Below are 22,481 nucleotides of genomic sequence, written 5' to 3' on the forward strand. Positions count from 1 at the left end.
ACTTGCCACACAGCAAATCAGTGCTATCTCTCGTAACGCCCAGACCACGACATGACACGAGAGAGAAGATCGAGAAATCGTGACTTATAAATTGTATTATGAAGAGCTCAACTTTACAACATATTCTAATCTACCCTAATATAAAGAGAAGCTATGGATCAGAGCCCAGAGGTAACAGTCGTTGAATCACGTGGAAGAGTTGGACGTGAGTGAATATCGGGACAGAATTCATAAGTCTGTAAACATGATAACAAGTAAAGGTGCATTTAGAGATCCGTACGCAATAAAGACTGAATGCCATGTTTGTAGAAATGGGAAAGGACCTAATCATCAAAAGGTCTATTGGACAATTAAAAGCAGCAAGTGCTGTATTTAGATATTTAGATGACAACCGGGATCTCTCTGTGATGACATGATGCTATACACTCCTGTACAGTAGGTGGCAGCACGCAGCGCGCACGTTGGTTTGCAACTCGCCGGTTAGGGTTCCAGAGAAGAAGAAGAAGGAGGAGGAGGAAGAAGAAGAATAAGACGAAGAAGAAGAAAATTCGAGACGGGAGACACGCACGACTGAACTAGAACTGAAACAATTCGCTATTCTTGATTTTTGGCACGACAATCAGTGCTTGTCAATTGTGTAAGTGTCGCTCCGGGTTCCAAAGCCATACTGAGGTGTTATAAATAAGGAATGCATCGTCACTGCCGTATGCTAGTCCCGCTCGTCAGTGGAGCTAACGCTAAAGCTAGAGGCCTGGCTGGCTACATAGCTAACGTTAGCAAAGCTCGACGTTTTGTTGAGCTGTGATGTGATAAAATGTTCGCAACCGCCATAACTACCGAACTACGGAAGCCGTACGACGTACAGTATACTGACAGGAAGCATGTTATGTCACATATTGCCGATTAACTTTTCGGGTTCGCGATAACATGTCGGCGCTATGAATGGTGACAGGATAGCGGTGTGTTTCTGGGTAGCTGCGGTATTCTGCGGTGCCACTGTTCCGGGTTGTCATGCACTCCCTTCATAAACAGGCCATTGCTCGGTGTTCTTCGTGACTGGCGTTAAACTTGGATCGCGTGACTGATGTTTATAATTATGCTGTGCGTGCTGTCGTTTGTGAAAACCCACGCCAGCTGCTCCGATGTTGTGCTGCTAGTGGTGACGAGCGGTGTGTGACAAAGGTCGTGTCATGTTGTGCTGTGTTTACACCACAACTCGAGGGGGTGAATTTAAAAACAGAATCGGCTTTAGGGGTCAAGTATGTGTCTGAAGGACTTTGACTTTGTTTTTGCAGTGGAGAATCATTGAGACAGACTTTTGCTAACTTTGTGGTGCACTACTGTGTGCTGTCTGGTGGCTATGTATGCCATATAACAGCCAATTTGACCAAATTGCTATTTGCTTTCACTTCATGTATTGGTTCAATGTTCTGTGAGAAAGCGACAAGCTATGTCACAATGTGTACCAAGCGGTGATAAGCCTTAAAAAGCAGTGACAGTAACTGTTTACCATTGACCCAATAAGTCCTATTCTTACAACCTAGGAAGAGCTGAAGTGAAGGTTAAGTACAGAAATACAATTCAGCTCACACATAGCCATGATTACATGAACCAATATATTGGTCAGGCTCTAGCTATGTCTGAAAACTCAAGAGGGAATACAAATAATTATAAAACTCAAATGTTGTATGAACTTGTTTTAAATTTGAAAGTTTTGCCCAATGCTATATAGAAATGATTCCGCTAACTTTAGAGTGAAAGACTGTTTTTGCATCGTATTCTAATTTGCACTACATCTCAATGATCAAGACTGAAACGCCTGCATTATAGTTAGTTAACACAAAGTTAGCAAAGTTGTGTTTCTTTGACAAGAAAATCTCTGTTGGCAAATAATGGAAGGGGCGTGAAAATATGGTATTGGCCTGGGTGAATGTGACTGGGGCACGAAGAGGGTAACGGGAAAAGGGCAGACAGCCGCTGTTGGATGAACAGAACACCAGCATCTGGATTAAACGGACTACAGCAGCGGAGTAGAATAACCATCTGCGATCCACAACCACTCTTTTTTTTTCTGGCATTAATGGAATATTTTGGAACTGCTGTTAGAGGAGTTGGAACAAAGCAGGGATGCAATGGATGAATCTTGACAAGTGACAAGACATTCTGAATTCAGTGCTTCACTGCCAGTACGAGGTTGTGCATCTCTCGTAGCTGTCATGTATGCCCTAACAATGAAGTTTTAAAGGCACAAACAAGTGGCGAGCAATTTACAACAGCCATACACACATTTGACTGTCTTGGCACAAGTATTTTTCTTGTTTAGAGATCAGTGTTTCTTTTGGTGCTTTATTGCTTGTGGTTCCTGAGCATCAGATTTGGAAGTGCTTTGGTCGGATCTTAGCTGCTGAAGAAGTAGCAAATAAAAATGCCATGTAGATGTCATGCCATGATAAGTGTTATTGTCTTTGCTGTGCATTAGCTGTGTCCATGTTGAAAATCTGCCCTCTACTTAGTCTGCATTTCAACACCAAATTTGTAAGGGATCCACAAGGCGGTCCTTGTTGTAGGTCCCTCTAAGTGCTTTGGAAAGATACTTGTTCCCAGTTCTACCCGCGGTTTTGGATTACTTTGATGGTTGGTAGGCTTGGGCCGAGACTAAAAATGAGCAAATATTTTTATATAATGTTTGCCGTCCTATGTACTATTTTTTTATGATATTGAACAGGTATTACAGTATCATTGGCCTTTCATTTTGGCAGTAGTGGCAGGACACTTATTGATGTTTGACAAAGTATTGCCAATTATTGTGATATGTTGCCAGTTTGGCAATATTTTTAAAGCAGGAGAAAATGGCGTTCCAAGGGATTTGAAAGAGGCTACACGTCGTCTTTGCTGTAAGACGATAATGTCTTTTGCGATACTGTGCCAGGACAATATCGTGATATAACATTTTGGATATCACAAAGCATAATGGATGTTGTTAAACTTGGAACATTTCTGACTCACCAAAATGATGCACAACACCTGGATGCGGCATTAGTGTTGCAAAAAAAAAAAAGTCAAAATTGTGAAATAATAGCTATGTTGGATAATGATAGAAATTGTGTTGCTTGAGTTATCTAACATTTTCTAATGTATGGTGAATGCTGTTCCAACTGTGTTTTCTAAAATCAGTGCGATAATGAAGTCATGTTTGTAAAGAGTCTTGGATGGAACTTCATTGATAATACAGAAAATTAAGATTGGGGTTGGAATTGCGATGAAAAGTGGTTTGTAGTTCTTTTGACCTATTAAGGAGATTTTCACCATCTTGTTTGGTTTGTCAGCAGGATAACACAAAAACATCTGAAGGGATTTCCATGAAATCTGGATGGAGGATGGGTCTCACCTCAGAGTAGACCCCATTATCACTTTGTGCTTTTCTTGATAAAGGGGCAGATCCAGGAAATTTCTCTCTCTTGCTTTAACATTGCGCAATGGGATATTTTTTGACATTTATGTTGATTTCTCAAGGAATATTTACATGGATCTTGATTAAAAGAATTGGGCATGATTAGGCAGCTGGTATCTATGAGTGAGTACATTTTGATTTGGATTCTAGTAAGAATTGTTTTTCGAACACAATGGCAATTATAAATCCAACTGCATTGTTTTGTTCTCGTGGCCTTTATAAATGTGGTGATCTTAAATGAAATTGATTGGATTCAAAGGGACTGTTGGGCCTTGGCATAGCTCTACTAAGTGCTATTCCAGTTTTACCTACTCTAGCTGCCACTTTCATCATGTCAAAGTGCGTTGGTTGTTATTCTGTGTTGATGTAAGATGCGGTATATGTCGAATTGTTGTTAACATCCGCAATTGGAATTTGCCCGTTTTTAAAATTTGCTATGGTGGGCATTGATCGTAGTGGTGTCCTTTCTTTCTGTCGTCCTTTATCTAACATTGCTATTCCAGTTCTGTGCTGTGATATTGGAATGCAAGGAAATTAACGCTGAGCTGGAGAAGCTCTGTTGGGAATAATCCTATTCTATACCCTTCTGTCTACAGGTGCTGTTGTTTGTGCTTCAGCATGGCAGTCGTCATCCGTTTACAGGGATTGAGAATCACAGCAGGCTCTGAGGATATTCGCAAGTTCTTCACTGGCCTCAAAATTCCGGATGGAGGGGTGCATATAATTGGTGGAGAGCGAGAGGAGGCTTTCATTATATTTGCTTCAGATGAAGATGCAAGAAGAGCCATGATTCGCTCCGGTGGATTCATCCGCGGTTCACCTGTTACATTGCTGCTAAGTAGTAAAACGGAGATGCAGAGCATCCTTGAAAGAAGTACAAAAAGTGCAGAGCTAGATCAGAAGAGAAGACTTGAGGAGAGTGCAAGACGTGATAGAAGATCTGTTGACCCTGACATGGGCAGGAGGTCAGGTAGCAGATCTGGTCATACCCCTCCCCCCCAGCACCAGAGGAATTCAAACACTGATGATTTCCTGCATGTGTTTCTAAGAGGAATGCCTTTCTCTGTGACAGAAGCAGAAGTCCGTGACTTTTTCAGTGGTTTACTTGTTGAGGAAATAGTCTTGTTGAAAAATGGAAATGGTTTAAAGAATGGGAAAGGTCTTGTCAAATTTGCAACAAGAGAGGATGCATATGAAGCCCTGAAGAGGGATAGGAGATACATTGGGTCCAGGTATGTGGAGGTCTCCCCAACAACAGAGGATGAATGGCGCCAGGTTTCTGCTAAAGTGTCAATGGATGTGAAAACAGGCAACAACTTTGAAAGGGAGAGATCACCTATTCGTAATCAGAGGAATCCACAACATCATGCAAGGTCAAGGTCACCTTTTGCCCAGAGGCCCATTGCTCCTACTGATGATGAGTACTGCGTTCTGTTAGAAAATATGTCCTATGCAGCAGAAAAAGAACACATAAAAGACCTTTTCCGTAATGCAAAGCTCGAGGATGACCAGATCTTACACCTCATGGGCAGTGATGGGAAAAGAACCAGAGCCACCTTTGTGCTCTTCAAGAGTCTGCGTGACTACTGTGATGCCTTATCTCATGAAAAAAGGTTGTTTCTCAACAGATGGGTTTCTACACGCCCAATCTCAAGAGAGAAAATGATCTCTCTTCTGGAATCTCCGAACATTGGTGACGGACGTCCTGGGGACTCCGAAAGGTTTCAGGAGAGGCCTCCATCCTACCCAAGTGATGGTTATGACTCTGAGAAATTGTGTCTGTTTGTGAGAAACCTGCCATTTGATGTGCGCAAAGTTGAAATCATGGACTTCTTCATTGGGTTTAATGTCACAGAAGACAAGGTGTTCATGCTGCGTGACCATAAAGGAGCTGGGGTCGGAAAGGCTTTGATTCTCTTCCAGTCCGAGGCAGAGGCCATGGCTGCAGTCTCTCTCAATGGACGGAGGTTTCTTGGGTCAGAAGTCATACTGAAATGCATTTCGCGTTCGCAGATGCAGCAGTTGGGTGTTGAGCCACCAGTGGTGCAAGAGTCAGTTGTGCAGCAGCCACGGCCAAGAGAAGAGCCGTTCTCGGGGAGGAGCAGCGAGGCACTCTATCAGCCTGGTGACACTGATTATCCTGACTTCAGGGTTTCTTCTGATGGTAACTTACCCATGACTAATGTACAGGGTCATAAACAAGGAGGCTGGGATTATGAGCCCTACGCAGGAGGCCCTTATGCTCCACAAGACAGGGGTAATGGCGTTCGTGGTGGCTTTGGTCCTTCTGAGAAGCATTTTGATTGTCCCACCCGTGTGCAGCTAGCTAACTTGCCTTTTCAAATCAGAAATGAAGAAATCTATGACTTCTGCTATGGATATCGCATTATCCCCGGATCTGTCTCGCTGCAATATGACCCCAGTGGAAAACCTAAAGGGTCTGCAACTGCATTGTTTGAGTCCCGTCAGGAGGCGTTGACCGCAATTCAGGAACTGAGTGGAAGACCGATAGGTCCAAGAAAAATACAGCTACTGCTTGTGTGATGGTTATGTTGTTTTACATGGCACCTAGCATGCCCGTGCAGCGTGGTTTTCGACATACACACAATGTTGATTGACACAAAGTTGATTCCGGAGACATCTTTTATTTTGGCATGGCTTTATGTGATTGTGAACACACTGAATTTAGCTATATAGTTTTGTTTTTTCTCCTGAGTAAAAAAAAAAATGTGATTAGACATCATAGTTTGAAAAAAAAATTTGTATGCAATGTTCATCTTTAATTGAAGTACTGAGGTTTTGGTTTTCAGTTTTTTTTAATGTGTAATTCAAATGGTGACGATGAGAAAATATGTACATTTTGTTTTGACCATCAGATTTTTGTCAAAAGTGTGTTTTTATAAAAATAACAAAGAAACCCTTGAATCGTCCTTTTTTCTTCAGACATCTGTCACATAACTGAGCTAACAATTTTTGCTGCCCAACATAAACCCATGTTCTAGTAAATCACAATTTAAAAAAAAAAAAAAGTTGCTGGTAACTTTAAGGATCAATGAATGTTTGTTTTTTGTCATCATAATTGAATATTAATTTGGGATGTACAGCTTTTGGTGTTTGTAAAATCCAGCAGACCTGTAAAATTAAGCAGTAGCTCAAGAAAGAGTCACCACTATGAGAGATTATGTGTATTTAAGATATCAGCAACAGCTGTAGTGCTTTAACCATCAGTGAGACTAAGTTTGAAAGCGGAAACTGTACTGATATATGAATTATTATGAATAAGGTGTTTAGCAGAGACAAAAAAAAGAAAAGTTAATTTAACATGAAGATGCTCATATTTCACAAAATAACTGGAATTTGGTGGCACTACTGACACCTTCATAATATATTGAGAGATCCACGAGAGCATCATTATTTAAATATAATATTTAAGCCAGGAATGCCATGTGTGCATATTTGCTCACATGTGCGTGCCATTTCGTCAGTAGTATTGTCCGATATGTACATCATTATGATCTCATACAAAGGAAATTCAGTATTTTATTTTGAAAGTTCTTCGACGGAAGTGACTGTTTTGCTTCGAATAGCATGTCACCGGTGGAACGAGCAGACAGAAAGCCACGCTGAGGGAATTTTGTGAAAGTGCAGGTGAATAATCAAACGTGACACGTCCTATTTATAAATAATACAGCTAAATAACATCGAGAGTTCAGACCTTTCCCGAACGAGTTAGCTGTTGTCATGCTAATGTTACTAGCTAGAATCCTGGTAAAATCTAGATAGGGGTGCGGATAAGTTCCAACTTTTGCATCAATTTGAAGTTGCTTTTGACACTTATTTAAGGTCGACAGTTTTTAGATGAATAATTATAATCACAACAGTGATATTTTCTTCATGTTAATGTTAAAATGAGTTCAACAGTTTCGGCCGTTAGAGATGCGGTGATTCGTAAACGTTGAACAATGGTAGCCGCTCGCCGTTATCATGCAGTCCACACAGATGTCTGCCATGAAACACTTTGTGGTGGGTAACAATTGTCCCCATTTCACAAAGCTGCCTTTTTAATGCCCAACTAAGGTAGAAATGGAGCTATAAACAGCCTTCTGGAACTTATGTTACTGTTGACAGATCATTTATGTATTTAAAATTAGCTTACAGTTAATCTACTTAAGATAATACGGCCAATTTAAATCATGTGAGTTGGAATTGTTCACGTTAGCTGACAGGCTACACTCAACCTGGCTAGTGGTCGCTTGCTAAATGTTTTTTCTAGTATATACTTTTTCCTTTTGAGAAACTAAACGTGATTGACGATTGAAATATGTAGAATACTAATAATCTTTTTGATAAATACTTTGAGTACTATTTTATATCTCACATCTGTCTGTTAGATCAGTAGAAATAATTTACACAGTAACCCATACATATTGTAGAGATGTATTGCTGATATGCAGCTAGTGGCTTTGACCTACTGCAGGACCACTAACAGTCTGCAAACTTCCCTTTATAAAGCAAATTACAAAAAAAGTGTATCAAAAAGTTACAGTCATAGAATACTACTGAGCATAAATGTGATGAGAAAGCCTTGTATATGTCTAAGCCTCACTGACACCAGCATGGAGGTATCAAGGAGAAGAGTCCTCCAGAAACATCTGGAGCCAGCCAGACCCCTGCGCCGCTGCCTCCATGGTGTAATTGGTAAGCAGTCTGACCACATTGGTCTAATTAATGGGAATGGGTCAAAGGTGTTAGTTTGACATTCACTGTGTTCCTATTTAACGACATGCTCTTATGAGACCTGTATAACTTCATTTAGAGCCCAACGTGAATGCTGCTACATGTGCACAGGCAGTGATGGAGGAGGTGCACCAAGAGGTAAGAAATCTCTTTGGAAGTTGGTGCAGGGTTACAATTATTTCATTATAGATCAAGGCGGAGCAGAGGCCTAAGTTGGCCCGACAAGGTTTATCTGGCCAGATGTATTAGGGCAAAAATAAAATAAAAATCTGATGTTAATGCTGTTTAATGATTTGTGAGGTTAAAAAAGAGGCTTTTTAACATGTAGGAACCCCAGTTATTAACGATATTCCATAATATGAAAACATCATGCAGTGTGACACTTCAATCATAGTAACTTTGGATCCTGGTACCATTTTGCATCTTAATAATACAATACAGCACAATACAGTTGCTGCTCACTTCTGGCCCACAGCCCACCATTAACTTTCAGCCGAGGCCCTCCAAAGGAAGAAGTTTGTGCACCCCTGTTTTAGATTATTCTCTTGATAGTTATCAATTAATCTGTAACATGCAGCAACAACAAAAATTGAAACCTACATGTCACATATTGCGGCTTGTTTTGCCTGAACAACAGTGCAAACCCCAGACATATTCATCCAACAATACAAAACAGAAGAGCAGCAAATTATCACATTAGAGAACCCAAAACCATAAAATGTTTTCACCCATTGTATCCATTAGAATGACTTCAAATAAACTGAAAATAAAATTGCATTTGTTAAGCAGCTGATTCAGACAACAATTTTCTTATTTTGATAGGCAAACGATGAGATAGAGCAGTTCTACAAGATTGTCAACATGCACAAACAGAAAGAAGGTAAAACATGAGTTTCAAAATAAATGTGTGCATTTCTGCTCATGTGGAAGCTGGGCTATTTTTCCCAAACTATCATTTACAAGTGGTGGTGCACTCTAATGATGTTAATTTTAGTGTGTATGTTTTTATGTTGTAGGCAGAATATCTTACACAAGAGATTTTTTAATTGCACTGGCGAATTGTCCTGAGGCCAGGAAGAAGCCGGAATTCTTGCCCGAGCACCCCATAGTCTTAACTGAAGCAGTAAGTTGTGTGTTGGTGTCCTATTTTATTGTGGTATCCTCACTACTGTCAAAATAATGATAGCTCTGCTCCTCTTGATTGATTAATGTTTTTATTCTGTCTTAACAGAGAGATGTTGGTGACCATGAAATGTGAGTTTAATTTCTAATGATGTGAGCTGAATGAGTGCAGATTAATACAATGAACTAGACCTTTTATGTTTATTAACCCTGACTCATTACTTGTTGTTCTTACTAATTCTAACCCTCCAACTTTGTTTTATTCAGCATGGTATATTAATTCATGTTTTTTCTGTTTTTAGGATGGCAGAAAGGCTTCCCTCACCTTAAAATTCCCCAGGTGTTGACTACCCAAAGAGTGCTTCTCTTGTCTTTTTCTTTCTTTCTACTTGCTTTTCTTGGTGAATATGACTTATAAAATTTTAATTTGCACGTTTATTATTTTGATAAGAATTTGACGTGAAGTTGCACACAATCCTAACACTAAAAAACACTTTTTTTGCTTGAGTATTGTGTTTTTCTAACTTTTTCTGCTGTGTATGGTTTTGGCTGCAGTGAAATATGTGTATTTTGTAAAAATGTTCTAAAAAAATATTAATGGCTGCTTTTGAGCTGTGGTGACAATGTTTCGTTTAAAGAAACTACTGGGGGAAAAAAATGCATCATCTCTCACCATGCTAGAGTCATGAAAAATAAACCCTACCTGAAGTCATCTGCTGTGGGGTTACATAAGCATTGTGATTTAACATGTGTTGCTAAACATGTTGACTTCTCTCATAAAGGACAGTCTAGCTCAACAGTTTGGTGTGCTAACATTTTCTTTCTGGAGTGTTATTAAAACTTAAAGCTGCAACATTGAATCTTTTTATACTAGATCTTGCTTGTAGTGATAAACATACAGAGAAGGGTCACCCAAGTATTTTAGCTAATTGTGTTTGGTTTTGCGGGCCACAACTATTATCATCCCCATTTCCAGCGTCAGCTAGCACCTTTGCTTGTTAGAAACACCCCCAGTAAACCCCTTTGGATGCTACCTACCCAGAAGCAAACAGCAGACCGAAGAGTTCAAGCTGCTGCTGAACATAGTGGAGCGCTTGGCAATTGAAGAACCAAATTTCTCCTCAGGTGTTTGTGGAGACCAAAAGTTCATGAGTGAGAGTGAATATTGGACTGGATAATGACTTGAATACGAATAAATCATAATGTTCCGGCGTGTCTGTTGGATGTATAAATGGACCATTGTTTCCTCACATATTTACACTGGGTGGAATATAACTAAAGAACATTTACTCAAGCACTGTACTTAAAGCTCCTCTTGCTAAGATAGTAATCCTGGCGCATTGGGTTTCACAACTCTTCAAAAACTGAAACTTTGGGACTGAAGGTCAGGTCAGCTGCCATCCGTAAACGTCTATCAAAATCAACACACAGTCCTTCAGAAGTATTTCAGCTCTGGCCAGTTATTTACATTTACATTAAGGGCATTTAGCGGACACTTTTATCCTAGGCGACTTACAGTAATTCATACATACCACTCCACTGCACTCACACTCAGCACTGGTTCCCCTTAAGGCTGCGTTCTGAGCCCTCTTCTGTACGCCCTGTACACCTATGACTGCTCTCCAGCTCACCCAACCAACCGCATTATTAAATATGCGGATGACACCACAGTGGTTGGACTCATCCGAGGCAAGGATGAGACAGTGTACAGGGCCGAGGTGGAGGAACTGTCGCTATGGTGCTCAGACAACAACCTGACCCTGAATATCCAAAAGACAAAAGAACTCATCATGGACTTCAGGAAGAACAGACATGACCACACCCCACTCCTCATAAATGGAGAACAGGTGGAGACTGTCACTACCTTCAGGTTTCTGGGCACCCACATCTCCGCAGACCACTCCTGGACCTACAACATCAGGGCCCTGGTTAAGAAGGCTCAGCAGCGACTACACTTCCTGCGCGTCCTCAGGAAAAACAAACTGGACACAAAGCTGCTGCTGGCGTTCTATCACTCCTCTGTGGAGAGCGTACTGACGTACTGTCTGGGTGTGTGCGGTACGCAGGCTCAACAGCCAAGGACAGGAAGGCGGCGCAGAGGGTTATAAACACTGCCCAAAAGATAATCGGCTGCCCTCTGACCAGCCTGGAACACATTGCCACATCCTGCTGCCTCAGGAGAACCAAGGCCATCACAGGAGACCCCTCACACCCTGCCTACCCCCTGTTTGATCTGTTGCCCTCTGGGAGACGCTACAGGTCAACAAAGTCTCATACCAGCAGGCTGACAGACAGCTTCTTCCCCTGGGCCATACGAACTACATATATGAACGGATACACTCACAAACTACCCCCCCCCCAGCCGACAAGAGCAAACACAATCTACCTCCTCCTACCTCCCTTTAGCACCTTAAAGGGTTATATATATATAATTTTTTTATATTTATATTATTATTTGTTCTATGTGTTGCTTTTTTTATTTGTTGCTGCGGGAGTACCCTCAATTTCATTGTACTCTCCTGTACAATGACAATAAAGACTATTCTATTCTATTCTACATTCATATACTCATGGTGGTGGCTGCCATGGTGCCTACCAGCACATCAGGAGCAGTTTTTGGGGTTCAGAATCTTGCTCAAGGACACTTTGACATGCAGACCAGGAAAATCGAACCAACAACCTTACGATAACAGACATAGTATATCACTAAACTCCTAAAAATAAAGAAGGTAGACTCACTGCTAGTTTCAGTACTTATTGCAGTTTGTTAATTATTTTTTTTCTCACTGATTGTCATTGTTCGTACTTAAATGAATATAAATCACTGAATACAAAAATTTTTCATCAACATCAGGTAAATGTGAACGTTACTGGTTTTCATTCAGGAAACCCAGTTTTCACGTCTACTTGTCGAACGTGTTTACCGGGAAAGACCTTTCCACATCCAATATGGCGGACGCGTTAACGTACCGCAGCAACGGGGCACCACTGTCTCCCACTGTCCGCCCGTTGTGCCCATGGTTACGGCGCTTGTTACGTGCTTGACGGCACGTCCTCTGTGGGCTGGACCCTTACGTTACGGTGTCGACGTCAGATGTTCAGAGAGCGAAATTAATTAGTCAGAAACAGAGGAAACGGCGGTCAAACAGTACATTCCAGAGGTGAAACCTGTCCAGTGCTTGTCTGGTCGCTTGTTTGACTGTATTATCTGTTCTTGAAGGTAAATATGGAGTAAATTATCCCTTTTTTTTCTTTATCTCCGCCGCGGAGATGAAGATAAAGTGTTGTGTGTGCTGCGATGTATGATGAGAGTCTACGCTGGGGGTCGTGTTCTTAGTTTGAAAACTGACTACAGTGTCCCACCACATGTTCACATGTTAGGTGAAGACTACAGCCCAGTGTGTACTTGTAACCTCCAGGTGCTGCTAGAGGTTGGTTGACTACAGGAAGATGGACCCGAAGGACGGCAAGCGAACCGGGTCATGCAGCAGGTGAGGAGTTCACGTCCAGTGTCAAACTTAATGTTTTTGTATTATTTCTTTTAAAAACGCGCGTCTTTGTTTAACACAGATATATGAAAGGTTGTGTCACGCTTGAGACAGGCTCTGTTTTAAGGTATCTGTAATGACGTTTTTAAAAATGAGGAAACTACCGGGTGTGACAGGATACGGCATCGTTGGCTTAAAACCAAACCTCAACTGGAAAGTAGGAAACACGGGACTTGTATTGTTAAAGTTGGATCGGTCTTGACACAGTAAGGCTTATTGGAACAAAATAAAAGAGTTCAACTTTAAGAAATGAAACAGATGGCACGTTATATTTCGTTTTATTTTGAATATTCCTGTCTTTTTTCAGTGACATTTATTTTATGCAGGCCGCTTTGTTTTTCAGTGTGCCTGGGTTTCAGTTTCATTTGTGTCCCTTGTGGCTTGTGGTGAGGAGAGGCTTACTATACTAAATAAGATAAGATAAAACTTTATTGATCCCTCAGTGGGGAAATTCACCTATTTACTTTTCAGGAACACTATCTGGTGAGCTACAAAGCATGCAGACAATGTTGGCTTTGTATAAGGGATTGACTTAGTGACTCATTAGTGTGCATGTAGCCCTGAATGTTTCTACTCTACACTAACTGAACTGATAAGCATCCGAACATATACTGTTGCTTCTCCTCAAAGGGTCATTTAATCTTAACATCCAAACATCGAAACCACACATTATCCCACTTAATACATCTTAATTTTCTGATAAATGTGTAGTATATACATCTCGACTCAGGAGCCTGCTTACAACTATTTTATCCACGGCCTGGGTGAAAACAGATTTCTGATTGGCTGCAGGGTGCCTTGCCAATGATTAGTTTCTCCTGGTACCACGTCTGATCTGAAGCTCGTCCTATTTACTGGGCTAGTTAACAGCATTTCCATTACATAAAGACCTTTTATAGGATTGTAATGATTGTTTAAACTATTAGTCAATCCCAGAGGTGTTGCCATTTAAAGTTATTGTGTGAAAACGTTGCATTTTGATCGTAAAAGGCATAGCATATAAATGACTTTTTGATGAAATTGCTTTAGTGAGGTGTTGATTGACCACTGCAGCATTTATATCAGTGTGGGTATGCTAAACAACAAATCTCTGCCCACGTCTCAGATCTGTTTTCAACTGAATGAGTGGAGAAAAATGGAAAATGTGGTCTTAAAAGCTGTTTCCCTCTCCCCTTAAGCCCTGTTTGTGTGAACAACCCACACCTGGATGCGATGAAAGATGACATCCTCTACCACTTCAGTTTAGGAACCAGAACCCACGACCTGCCAGCGATGTTTGGTGATGTCAAAGTAAAGATTTTTACAACATTCACATGTTGAAAGAAATCAACACCATGATTATCTTCATTTAGAAGTTATTTCTCTTATTCTGTGTGTGTTTTCTTCCAGTTTGTGTGTGTCGGGGGTAGTCCCTGGAGAATGAAGTCATTCATCGAGTACATAGCTGCTGAGCTCAGTATGGAGGACCCCGAATCAGAGTATCCAAATATCTGTGCTGGAACGGATCGCTATGCTATGTACAAAATCGGCCCTGTACTCTCTGTCAGTGTATGTAGGAACAAAGTTCTATCACAGTGTTTTTTTATTTTGTAAACAAATGCTAACTTATCATTTGTGTGCTTAACCTCCTCCAAACCAGATAGAAGTGAAAGTTGTGTTTAACATGTCTGTGCTTTATCTTGCAGCATGGGATGGGCATCCCCTCTATTGCCATAATGTTGCATGAGCTGATAAAGCTCCTCCATCATGCACGTTGCACAGATGTTACAATTATACGCATTGGGACATCAGGTGGAATAGGTAAGTTATCTGACCAGTATTTTGGCTGCTAACACTCATTGTAATAATTCATCTGTTGTGAGATGATGTAAGAGGAAATTACATGACTAGACAAAAAACTTGCTGTGTGGTCCAATTAGGTGAGTACTCAGTGTCCACAAAGATGCCTTTTCTTAGTGTCACCACTAGATGGAGCCCCAACTCCATAGATTTTGTTTTAGCAGTGTCATTTAATGCCTTTTCTTAGTGTCACCACTAGATGGAGCCCAAACTCCATAGATTTTGTTTTAGCAGTGTCATTTCATGGCTTTATTGATAGAACAGCTGAAGATGTGACAGGAAACAGGGAGAGAGAGAGAGAGGGGGATTGACACACAGCAAAGGGACTCGAGTCGGGAGTCGAACCTGAGTCCGCTGCAGCACATGGGACACGCGCTCTACCCACTGAGCTAAACGGCGCCCCCAATATGGCTTTTTGTGTACAGTAGATATGCATTGATGATTGTCTTTTTTTTCCAAATAGGAGTTTTTAATATGTTAAAGCAAGTTATTTAAATTATTTCTGACATATACCAACTGTTGTTATTCTAAATGTGGCATAAATCAATGGATGTTGTTGCATATCTTTGAATATACAGTCAGCATTTATAAAAACTATTGAATCACTGAATTACAGATTGAACTTAAAATATACATTACTTGCAATAATTTTGAATAGATGGTTCAAGAACTTCCTTGGGTGTTTCTGTTTTTTTCTGTGTCATTTCGTATATGAACAAAGCCTTTTTGAAAATTAAAGCTTTCTCCTCTTTTGGACGATCTCATTTGCCACTTTTGGTTTTCAGGGCTTGGACCTGGCACTGTTGTTATCACCAAGCAGTCTGTGGATGCTACCTTCCTGCCCAAGTTTGAGCAGGTGATCCTGGGGAAGACAGTGGTGCGTAATACCGATCTGGACCAAAGCCTGGCTGAGGAGCTGTTGCAGTGCAGCAAAGAGCTGAACCAGTTTGAGACTGTGATAGGCAACACCATGTGCACACTGGATTTCTATGAAGGTTTGAGTTCTAATGGATTTATGCATTAATCATATTGCACATTCAGTTGTAATATGCATCTTTTGCCATCTTCCTGTCTGTCAGGACAGGCCCGTCTGGATGGTGCTTTCTGCTCCTACACTGAGAAGGATAAACAGGACTACCTCAAGAAAGCCAATGAAGCGGGGGTCTGCAATATTGAAATGGAGTCATCCGTGTTTGCTGCCATGTGCAAGCTGAGTGGTCTGCGAGGTAAGATGCAAATCGTAGCTGACACATTTTTCTCTGTCTCAAAACACAGATGTTTGAGATTCTAACATTAATTTCTTGTCTTGTGAAGCGGCCGTGGTTTGTGTGACGCTACTGGATCGGCTGAAGGGGGATCAGCTGAACAGCTCTCATGAAGTCCTTCAGGATTACCAACAACGTCCTCAGATACTGGTCGGCTCCTACATTAAGAAGCAGCTGAGGGCCAAAGCAGGACGTAGCTAAATGCAGCCGTTGTTAAGCTGCAAATCTCATGAAACAATGAAAATGTTGCAATGCAATAACTCAGCTTTACAAAAAAAATGTTGTATCGATTAATTTTGCTCAACAGTAGCCATACATTTAAAATATGTCCAGAATAATCGCAGAATTTTTTAAATCATTCGCTGCCTTCTATTTATTTCACCGTCACATTATACCACCATGCACTATTTCTCTTACGCTTCCTCTTGATTCTGTTATGTTATGTGGCAGCCTACAGCCACCAAATATGTCTTACTTAAGGCTGCCTCTGTTTTAGACATCATGTTAAGTTCCTTATCTATTAATAAGTATAAAACTTGAACCTTTTCATGACTTTTGGTTACTTACAATGGTGCTGTAAGAAAATCACCTCAACCGTCACTCCTTGTTTCATGAAAACCAAAAAATTCCACTGTTATTGATAAACGTGTATCCTTAATTGTAGAGCAGCTATAATATTTATCACCTGCAGTATTTTTTATACACAATGTATGTCATGTTGGACCTAAAACCTGCCACAAAATGTACATTTTGAGAGTAAAAAATCCCACTGGATGTCTTATCACTAATAAAGCCTCATGAAATCTGAAGTTGTATGTTTTATGATATGTTTTGACTCAGAGTTGCTCAAGTTATTTTCTTTGGTGCAAGGAGCAACACAATGTTTGTTTCAGTGTCAGCTGTTTTTATTTGTAGCTGAGTGTTTGGCCTTTGGATCTAGCAGCTGACGTGAAACTGATTGACCAGTCAGGTTAGTTGTTTTGTGAAATGTTGTGTTTGGACCCTCAGGGCAGCCGTATGTCTGCATGGTGTTGGATGTGAACCATTTTGTCAGAGGCTTCAGTTATAAACACAAGGTAAAAAAAGATCAAAATGTTTGGTTTTGTTCAAATGCTAAAGATGACCCACGTTTACATGACAAGATCCTTCAGCTGCTGTGTTAACTATAAATGGAGGATGATGGTGTATAATGTTTTTATATGTTGCATTTTATTATGTTGCGACTTTGACTCTCTTGTAAAAGAGAGTTTTACCTAAAGGGGACTTCCTGGTAAAGTAAAAGTGAAATTAAAAAAAATCTCATCCAATGACTGGGTGTTTCTGACCATCAGATGCAGCATCACAGAGCCTTCTAGACTGTGTTACTCTGTGCTTCTGAGCTTTTTAGGTTTATGTTTCATATCTAGAGACAGGAGGACACCTTCATTGTTGGACTGAGGGGACGAAGTTGGACCGTGTTTGCTCCAAAGTGGGTGAGTTGGTTTTTGACAGTCAGGAGGAGAAAAAAAAAGCTGTTTTCTTGTTATTTAGAGGCTTTTATATCTGTTTTGTGCACCGATTCTGCCCCCATCTCTCATTGACCACTGGTGTAGTCAGTGATGATGTTGATGATGATGATGATGGGAGATGATGATAATAAGATGGACAATAATTCCAAAAGATACTCTTATCAAATGGCAATACATTAAATGACCTTGCAGTTTATATCATAGAATAAAGTAGTTTTGATTTGCCATTCCAGGAAACCTTTGCAAAACGAATTAGCATAAAATGTGGGCTATTTGCCTGTTTTCCCAGCAGGAGAAGAGTACAGAGCCACCCAGGTTTATGACGATAACCTAAGGGCGTTGTTACAGGTCGGGTTTGTCCTCGGACACTCATGACACATTTGTTAACAGGACGATGGATCCAAAGGACGCCAGGCAGAGCGCAGCATGCAGGTGAGAACTGTCCCGAAGTGTTTGTTAACAGGCTATTTGTTGAAAAATGTGTGTTGGGTACACACACACACACACACACACACGCATCACGTTTGTCGCGGTTGACTGTAGGTACTGTACGTGTGAGGTTGTACTGAGGAAGGGTGTGTCAGCATCTCTGTGGCATCGAAAATAAAACCTAAACTAAAAAACGAAACATTGGCATGAAACAATTATACTGTCGGTGAAAAACACCGACAATAAATATTTTGGAAATACAAATAACTCTTATTATATTTATTTTTTTTTAAAAAACCTCAGTGTCACTGATTTTCACTCACATTGTTTCTGTCAACATTTTTTTCGTGGAGAGACTTTAAAGGTGCTATATGTAAGAGTTTTAGTTTTAAAACATCTAAAAATGATCCAAAAATACCAACAGAATGTGAAGAAAGTATAGATTTGACAATATGTGGTGTTGCAGAGATCGGTGTTGGGCAAGTTACTTTCAAAATGCAATATATTACATATATCTAGTTACTTTCATTTACAGTAATATGTTACAATATAGTAAAGTGATTCATTACTTATTAAACCCTATCCAGTTCAACCTGACTTGCCAGATTGTTTGGATGTTTCAGTCTGGCTGTGTAGCCACAGACGTGCCTGTGACGTCTGCATGTAAAGTTGGTACAACCAGCATACTCATAAGAAATATGAGTTACTGTAGCTGCAAATAAAGAAAAACAATCTTAATAGTATTCCTTATCAATCCTTACATTGAAATGAATTGGGAAAAACAGACATAAATATGTTCTGTCACTTTAAATGAGGGCGGGTGGTTTGGGCTTACCTGCCTCCTTTGATTTGTGATCAGTGACAGATCTCCCTTGTTAGATCCATGAGTGCCAAGCTAGCTAACTGGCGTTAAACCTAGATATTTAATTAAAAAAAACAAAAAAACAAAGCTCTCTCTTAAGAGCGTTGATTGCTCACATTACTCATTTATAGTTCGCTGTTAGTCATACTAATGGAATTTTTGTTTCAGCTGTGATTTTTGATGGTAGCAGTTTAAAAAGGGGACCTGCTCGTGCGTCCTACTGTGTTCCTGGCTGAGCGATTGTGAATGTGAATGATACATAGTTTGTAAATCAAAATGAACAACTGTTAATCTCACGCCTAGTTATAAGACGACTGATTAGTTAATGGGAGTGGCACACTGTCAGTCTGTTTGTCTTTATCATCTGCAAATGGCTCATGGGCTTAGCCTAAATACTTGTGGTAGTGTGGTTTGCCTTGCTTTTAGAAAATCTGGTGTCATGTAGCTGCATGTCCAGTGCTGCAGATGTTAAGTAAGTGGACCATTACAGTTGCCGCACCTCAAGGTTTGGTCAGCGGTTCTGCTCTAAAGTTATTAGGCAAGTTATTGCAGTAGTAAATGAAGAAATAAAGTTGCAGCTCACCTCCGCCTCCTTATTTCTTCACATGTTGCCAAGCAACAGCAAACACACCCTGCTATCTGTGTAATGTATTAAACTCACAGCAGGCAAATACTCTAAATAATGAGATTTATGTTTTAAGGAGATCTTAAAGAGTAAAAAAAAAAAAGAACTGTAAGGGTTTATCTACATAGCACTTTTTGCTTTGGTTTAAGCCCACCTAAATTATTATTTCTGGCTACGCAGAATAACTCGAGATGTCGTGTTTGGAAAAGGTTAGGCACATTAAAAAATACTAAGCAGGTGATTGGATGAGCCATATGTCTCTTTCCATCTATCTAAGGCTAACTTCAACCAATCAGATCATTGGACCATTATGACTTAGTATAATAGCTGAAGCCAGACAGGGAGAAGAGTGTAAAAAAACACGTTTTCCATTGAGGAAAGCCTTCAGTTGTGTTTTCAACTCTTCTTTCAATAAAGAAATACTCTCCAGCTTTGATCTATCTGATGCTATGGCGGCATAAAATCAGTCAAATCAAATCAAATTTCATTTCATTTACAGCCCAAAATCACAATCACATTGCCTCCGTGGGCTTCACAATCTGTACAGTGACCGTCATCCTCTGTCCTTGGACCCTCGGTTAGAGGGGGGAAAAACTTGCCATATTAAAAAAAAAAAACAACAGTACAAAAGATGGAAGAAACCTCAGGAACATGACACAGAGGAGGGATCCCTCTCCCAGGATGAACAGACATGCAATAGATGTCACATGTACAGAACAGAACAACAAACTCACATCTACATTGACTTCTTTAGGAGCGCCTGACTCTTTAAAACCTGTTTCCCTCTCTCCTCAAGCACCGTTTGTGTGAACAACCCACATCTGGGTGCAATGAAAGATGACAGCCTCTACCACTTCAGTTTAGGAACCACAACTCACGACCTACCAGCTATGTTTGGTGATGTCAAGGTAACCACTTTTATGATAGTCATTTGTGTACAAACATGACCTCCATAACTGTCTTTATTCAGCAGTTATTTCTGTTCATTTGTGTGTGTTTTTCTTCCAGTTTGTGTGTGTCGGGGGCAGTCCGAGGAGAATGAAATCATTTATCAAGCACATAGCTGCTGAGCTCAGTATGGAGGACGCCAAATCAGAGTATCCGAATATCTGTGCCGGAACGGATCGCTTTGTTATGTATAAAACTGGCCCTGTACTCTCTGTCAGTGTATGTAGGACAAAGTTCGATCATAATATTGTTGAATTTGTGCACAAATGCTAACTAACAAATAGTATTTATCATAATAATCTGTGTGATTAGGGTCCACCAATAAAAAAAAAAAGGAAAATTGCCTTGCGTTTGACAAGTCTGTGCTTTATCTTGCAGCATGGGATGGGCGTTCCATCTACTGGCATCATGTTGAATGAGCTGATAAAGCTCCTCCATCATGCACAGTGCACAGATGTGACAATTATACGCATTGGGACATCAGGTGGAATAGGTAAGATAAAACTCCAAGATCTTCCTCAGGCAAGAGTCGAGGAGAAAACAGGCATTTCTTGAAGAGAGTTGATTACTGCCTCTACAAGGACGGCCTGTTTACTCCTAGACACGCTGAGGAATTATAACAATTTACAACAATTTTAGGACCTTTTTTCACAACCTCAGATGGCAAACTCAAACACCAACGTGCTGTATGTCAAAGCAGTCACATCAACTGCAGTCAACAACGGAAAGGAAATGGAGAGAAATTCACCAGACCCCCTTATTAAATTGCTCAATTTTGAAAGCTGTTCGGCTGCAAGAAACTATATTAACTTTGTGAAATGCCATCCGTGGCAAATTCTCAATTATTTGGGCCTTTGTGTAAATTCGACATACATCATACAACTTATTTCTGTCTTTGAAGAAGACGAGTGACAAGTGAATATAACGTGGGTCTGCCTGTTTGTCACTGTCAACAGAGACACCAGTCTGCAGTATAGATCCTGCACAGAATGCTTCATGATCAAAGAGAGTGTTTATAGCTTGTGGACACTTATGTTCATATTCTCGTGATTGTTTATCTCCTTTGCCTTTTTTGGATTTTCAGGGCTTGCGCCTGGCACCGTTGTTATCACCAAGCAGGCTGTGGATGCCACCTTCTTGCCCAAGTTTGAGCAGGTGATCCTGGGGAAGACGGTGGTGCGTAATACCGATCTGGACCAAAGCCTGGCTGAGGAGCTGTTGCAGTGCAGCAAAGAGCTGAACCAGTTTGAGACTGTGATAGGCAACACCATGTGCACACTGGATTTCTATGAAGGTTTGAATTCTAATGGATTGATGCATCAATCATATTGCACATTCAGTTGTATCATGCATCTTTTGCCATCTTCCTGTCTGTCAGGACAGGCCCGTCTGGATGGTGCTTTCTGCTCCTACACTGAGAAGGATAAACAGGACTACCTCAAGAAAGCAAATGAAGCGGGGGTCTGCAATATTGAAATGGAGTCATCCGTTTTTGCTGCCATGTGCAAGCTGAGTGGTCTGCGAGGTAAGAAAATACAACAAAACTGAGAAAATGCTTGATATCACGAAACAGAGATGTTTGAGATACTAAAATTCATTTCTTGTCGCGTGAAGCGGCCGTGGTTTGTGTGACGCTACTGGATCGGCTGAAGGGGGATCAGCTGAGCAGCTCTCATGAAGTCCTTCAACAGCGTCCTCAGATACTGGTCGGCTCCTACATTAAGAAGCAGCTGAGGGCCAAAGCAGTGCTACCAACAGTTGTCGTGCTATAATATGTCAGTGCACATGAAAGATCTCTGTGCCTCGTTATCTGATGATTTTTTGTTCTTGTCGTTGCATTTGAATTATTTCCTTGTTCTGCTGTTTTCTGTGAATGTTTCTTGTTCTCATGTCGCGCTTGAAAAAGAGCTCTTAACCGTAAAGACTACTAAATGAAGCCATGTCTTTAAACACTGTTTAACTGAGTGACAAACATTATGCAATTATGTCTCTTGCGATCAAATATGTGTTATTTAAGGCTGCTACTGTGATATTATCCATAAAACTCTCTACAAATATCCAACACCTGGAGTTTTTTGTTTTGTGCAGAATGAACGTTGTGTCTTTTTTTTTTTTTAGATTTGGCTACTGAAATGATTTCTTAAGAA

At 40.6% G+C, this 22,481-nt stretch overlaps 4 protein-coding genes across 5 annotated transcripts; all 4 read left to right on the plus strand.

The window, feature by feature from the left end:
- The first annotated feature begins 513 nt into the window (after positions 1–513).
- On the plus strand, positions 514–6,376 carry rbm12bb (RNA binding motif protein 12Bb). The gene is made up of 2 exons (XM_030394267.1): positions 514–637; positions 4,048–6,376. The coding sequence occupies exon 2, from the start codon at positions 4,070–4,072 to the stop codon at positions 5,993–5,995; it is 1,926 nt and encodes a 641-aa protein (XP_030250127.1). The 5' UTR covers positions 514–637; positions 4,048–4,069; the 3' UTR covers positions 5,996–6,376.
- Positions 6,377–6,944: 568 nt separating this feature from the next.
- On the plus strand, positions 6,945–10,170 carry gra (granulito). Its single transcript, XM_030394269.1, has 7 exons — positions 6,945–7,099; positions 8,052–8,149; positions 8,268–8,326; positions 9,011–9,068; positions 9,205–9,311; positions 9,420–9,442; positions 9,613–10,170. The coding sequence occupies exons 2-7, from the start codon at positions 8,068–8,070 to the stop codon at positions 9,638–9,640; spliced, it is 357 nt and encodes a 118-aa protein (XP_030250129.1). The 5' UTR covers positions 6,945–7,099; positions 8,052–8,067; the 3' UTR covers positions 9,641–10,170.
- Positions 10,171–12,291: 2,121 nt separating this feature from the next.
- LOC115566618 (uridine phosphorylase 1-like) lies at positions 12,292–16,771 on the plus strand. 2 transcript variants are annotated; one of them, XM_030392493.1, is made up of 8 exons: positions 12,292–12,530; positions 12,692–12,801; positions 14,037–14,148; positions 14,248–14,406; positions 14,544–14,658; positions 15,483–15,692; positions 15,777–15,923; positions 16,012–16,771. In XM_030392493.1, exons 2-8 carry the CDS (start codon positions 12,761–12,763, stop codon positions 16,161–16,163), a joined length of 936 nt encoding a protein of 311 aa, XP_030248353.1. In that variant the 5' UTR covers positions 12,292–12,530; positions 12,692–12,760; the 3' UTR covers positions 16,164–16,771. The 2 variants fall into 2 exon arrangements, with proteins under 2 accessions (XP_030248353.1, XP_030248352.1); XM_030392492.1 differs by having other exon boundaries at positions 12,293–12,530; positions 12,730–12,801.
- A 1,000-nt stretch (positions 16,772–17,771) lies between these two features.
- On the plus strand, positions 17,772–22,376 carry LOC115567701 (uridine phosphorylase 1-like). Its single transcript, XM_030394535.1, has 7 exons — positions 17,772–17,902; positions 20,183–20,294; positions 20,395–20,553; positions 20,713–20,827; positions 21,419–21,628; positions 21,713–21,859; positions 21,949–22,376. Exons 1-7 carry the CDS (start codon positions 17,865–17,867, stop codon positions 22,104–22,106), a joined length of 939 nt encoding a protein of 312 aa, XP_030250395.1. The 5' UTR covers positions 17,772–17,864; the 3' UTR covers positions 22,107–22,376.
- The last annotated feature ends 105 nt before the right edge of the window (positions 22,377–22,481 follow it).

This window comes from Sparus aurata, chromosome 17 (assembly GCF_900880675.1).
Source record: "Sparus aurata chromosome 17, fSpaAur1.1, whole genome shotgun sequence".
In the NCBI taxonomy this organism is placed as follows: Eukaryota; Metazoa; Chordata; class Actinopteri; order Spariformes; family Sparidae; genus Sparus; species Sparus aurata.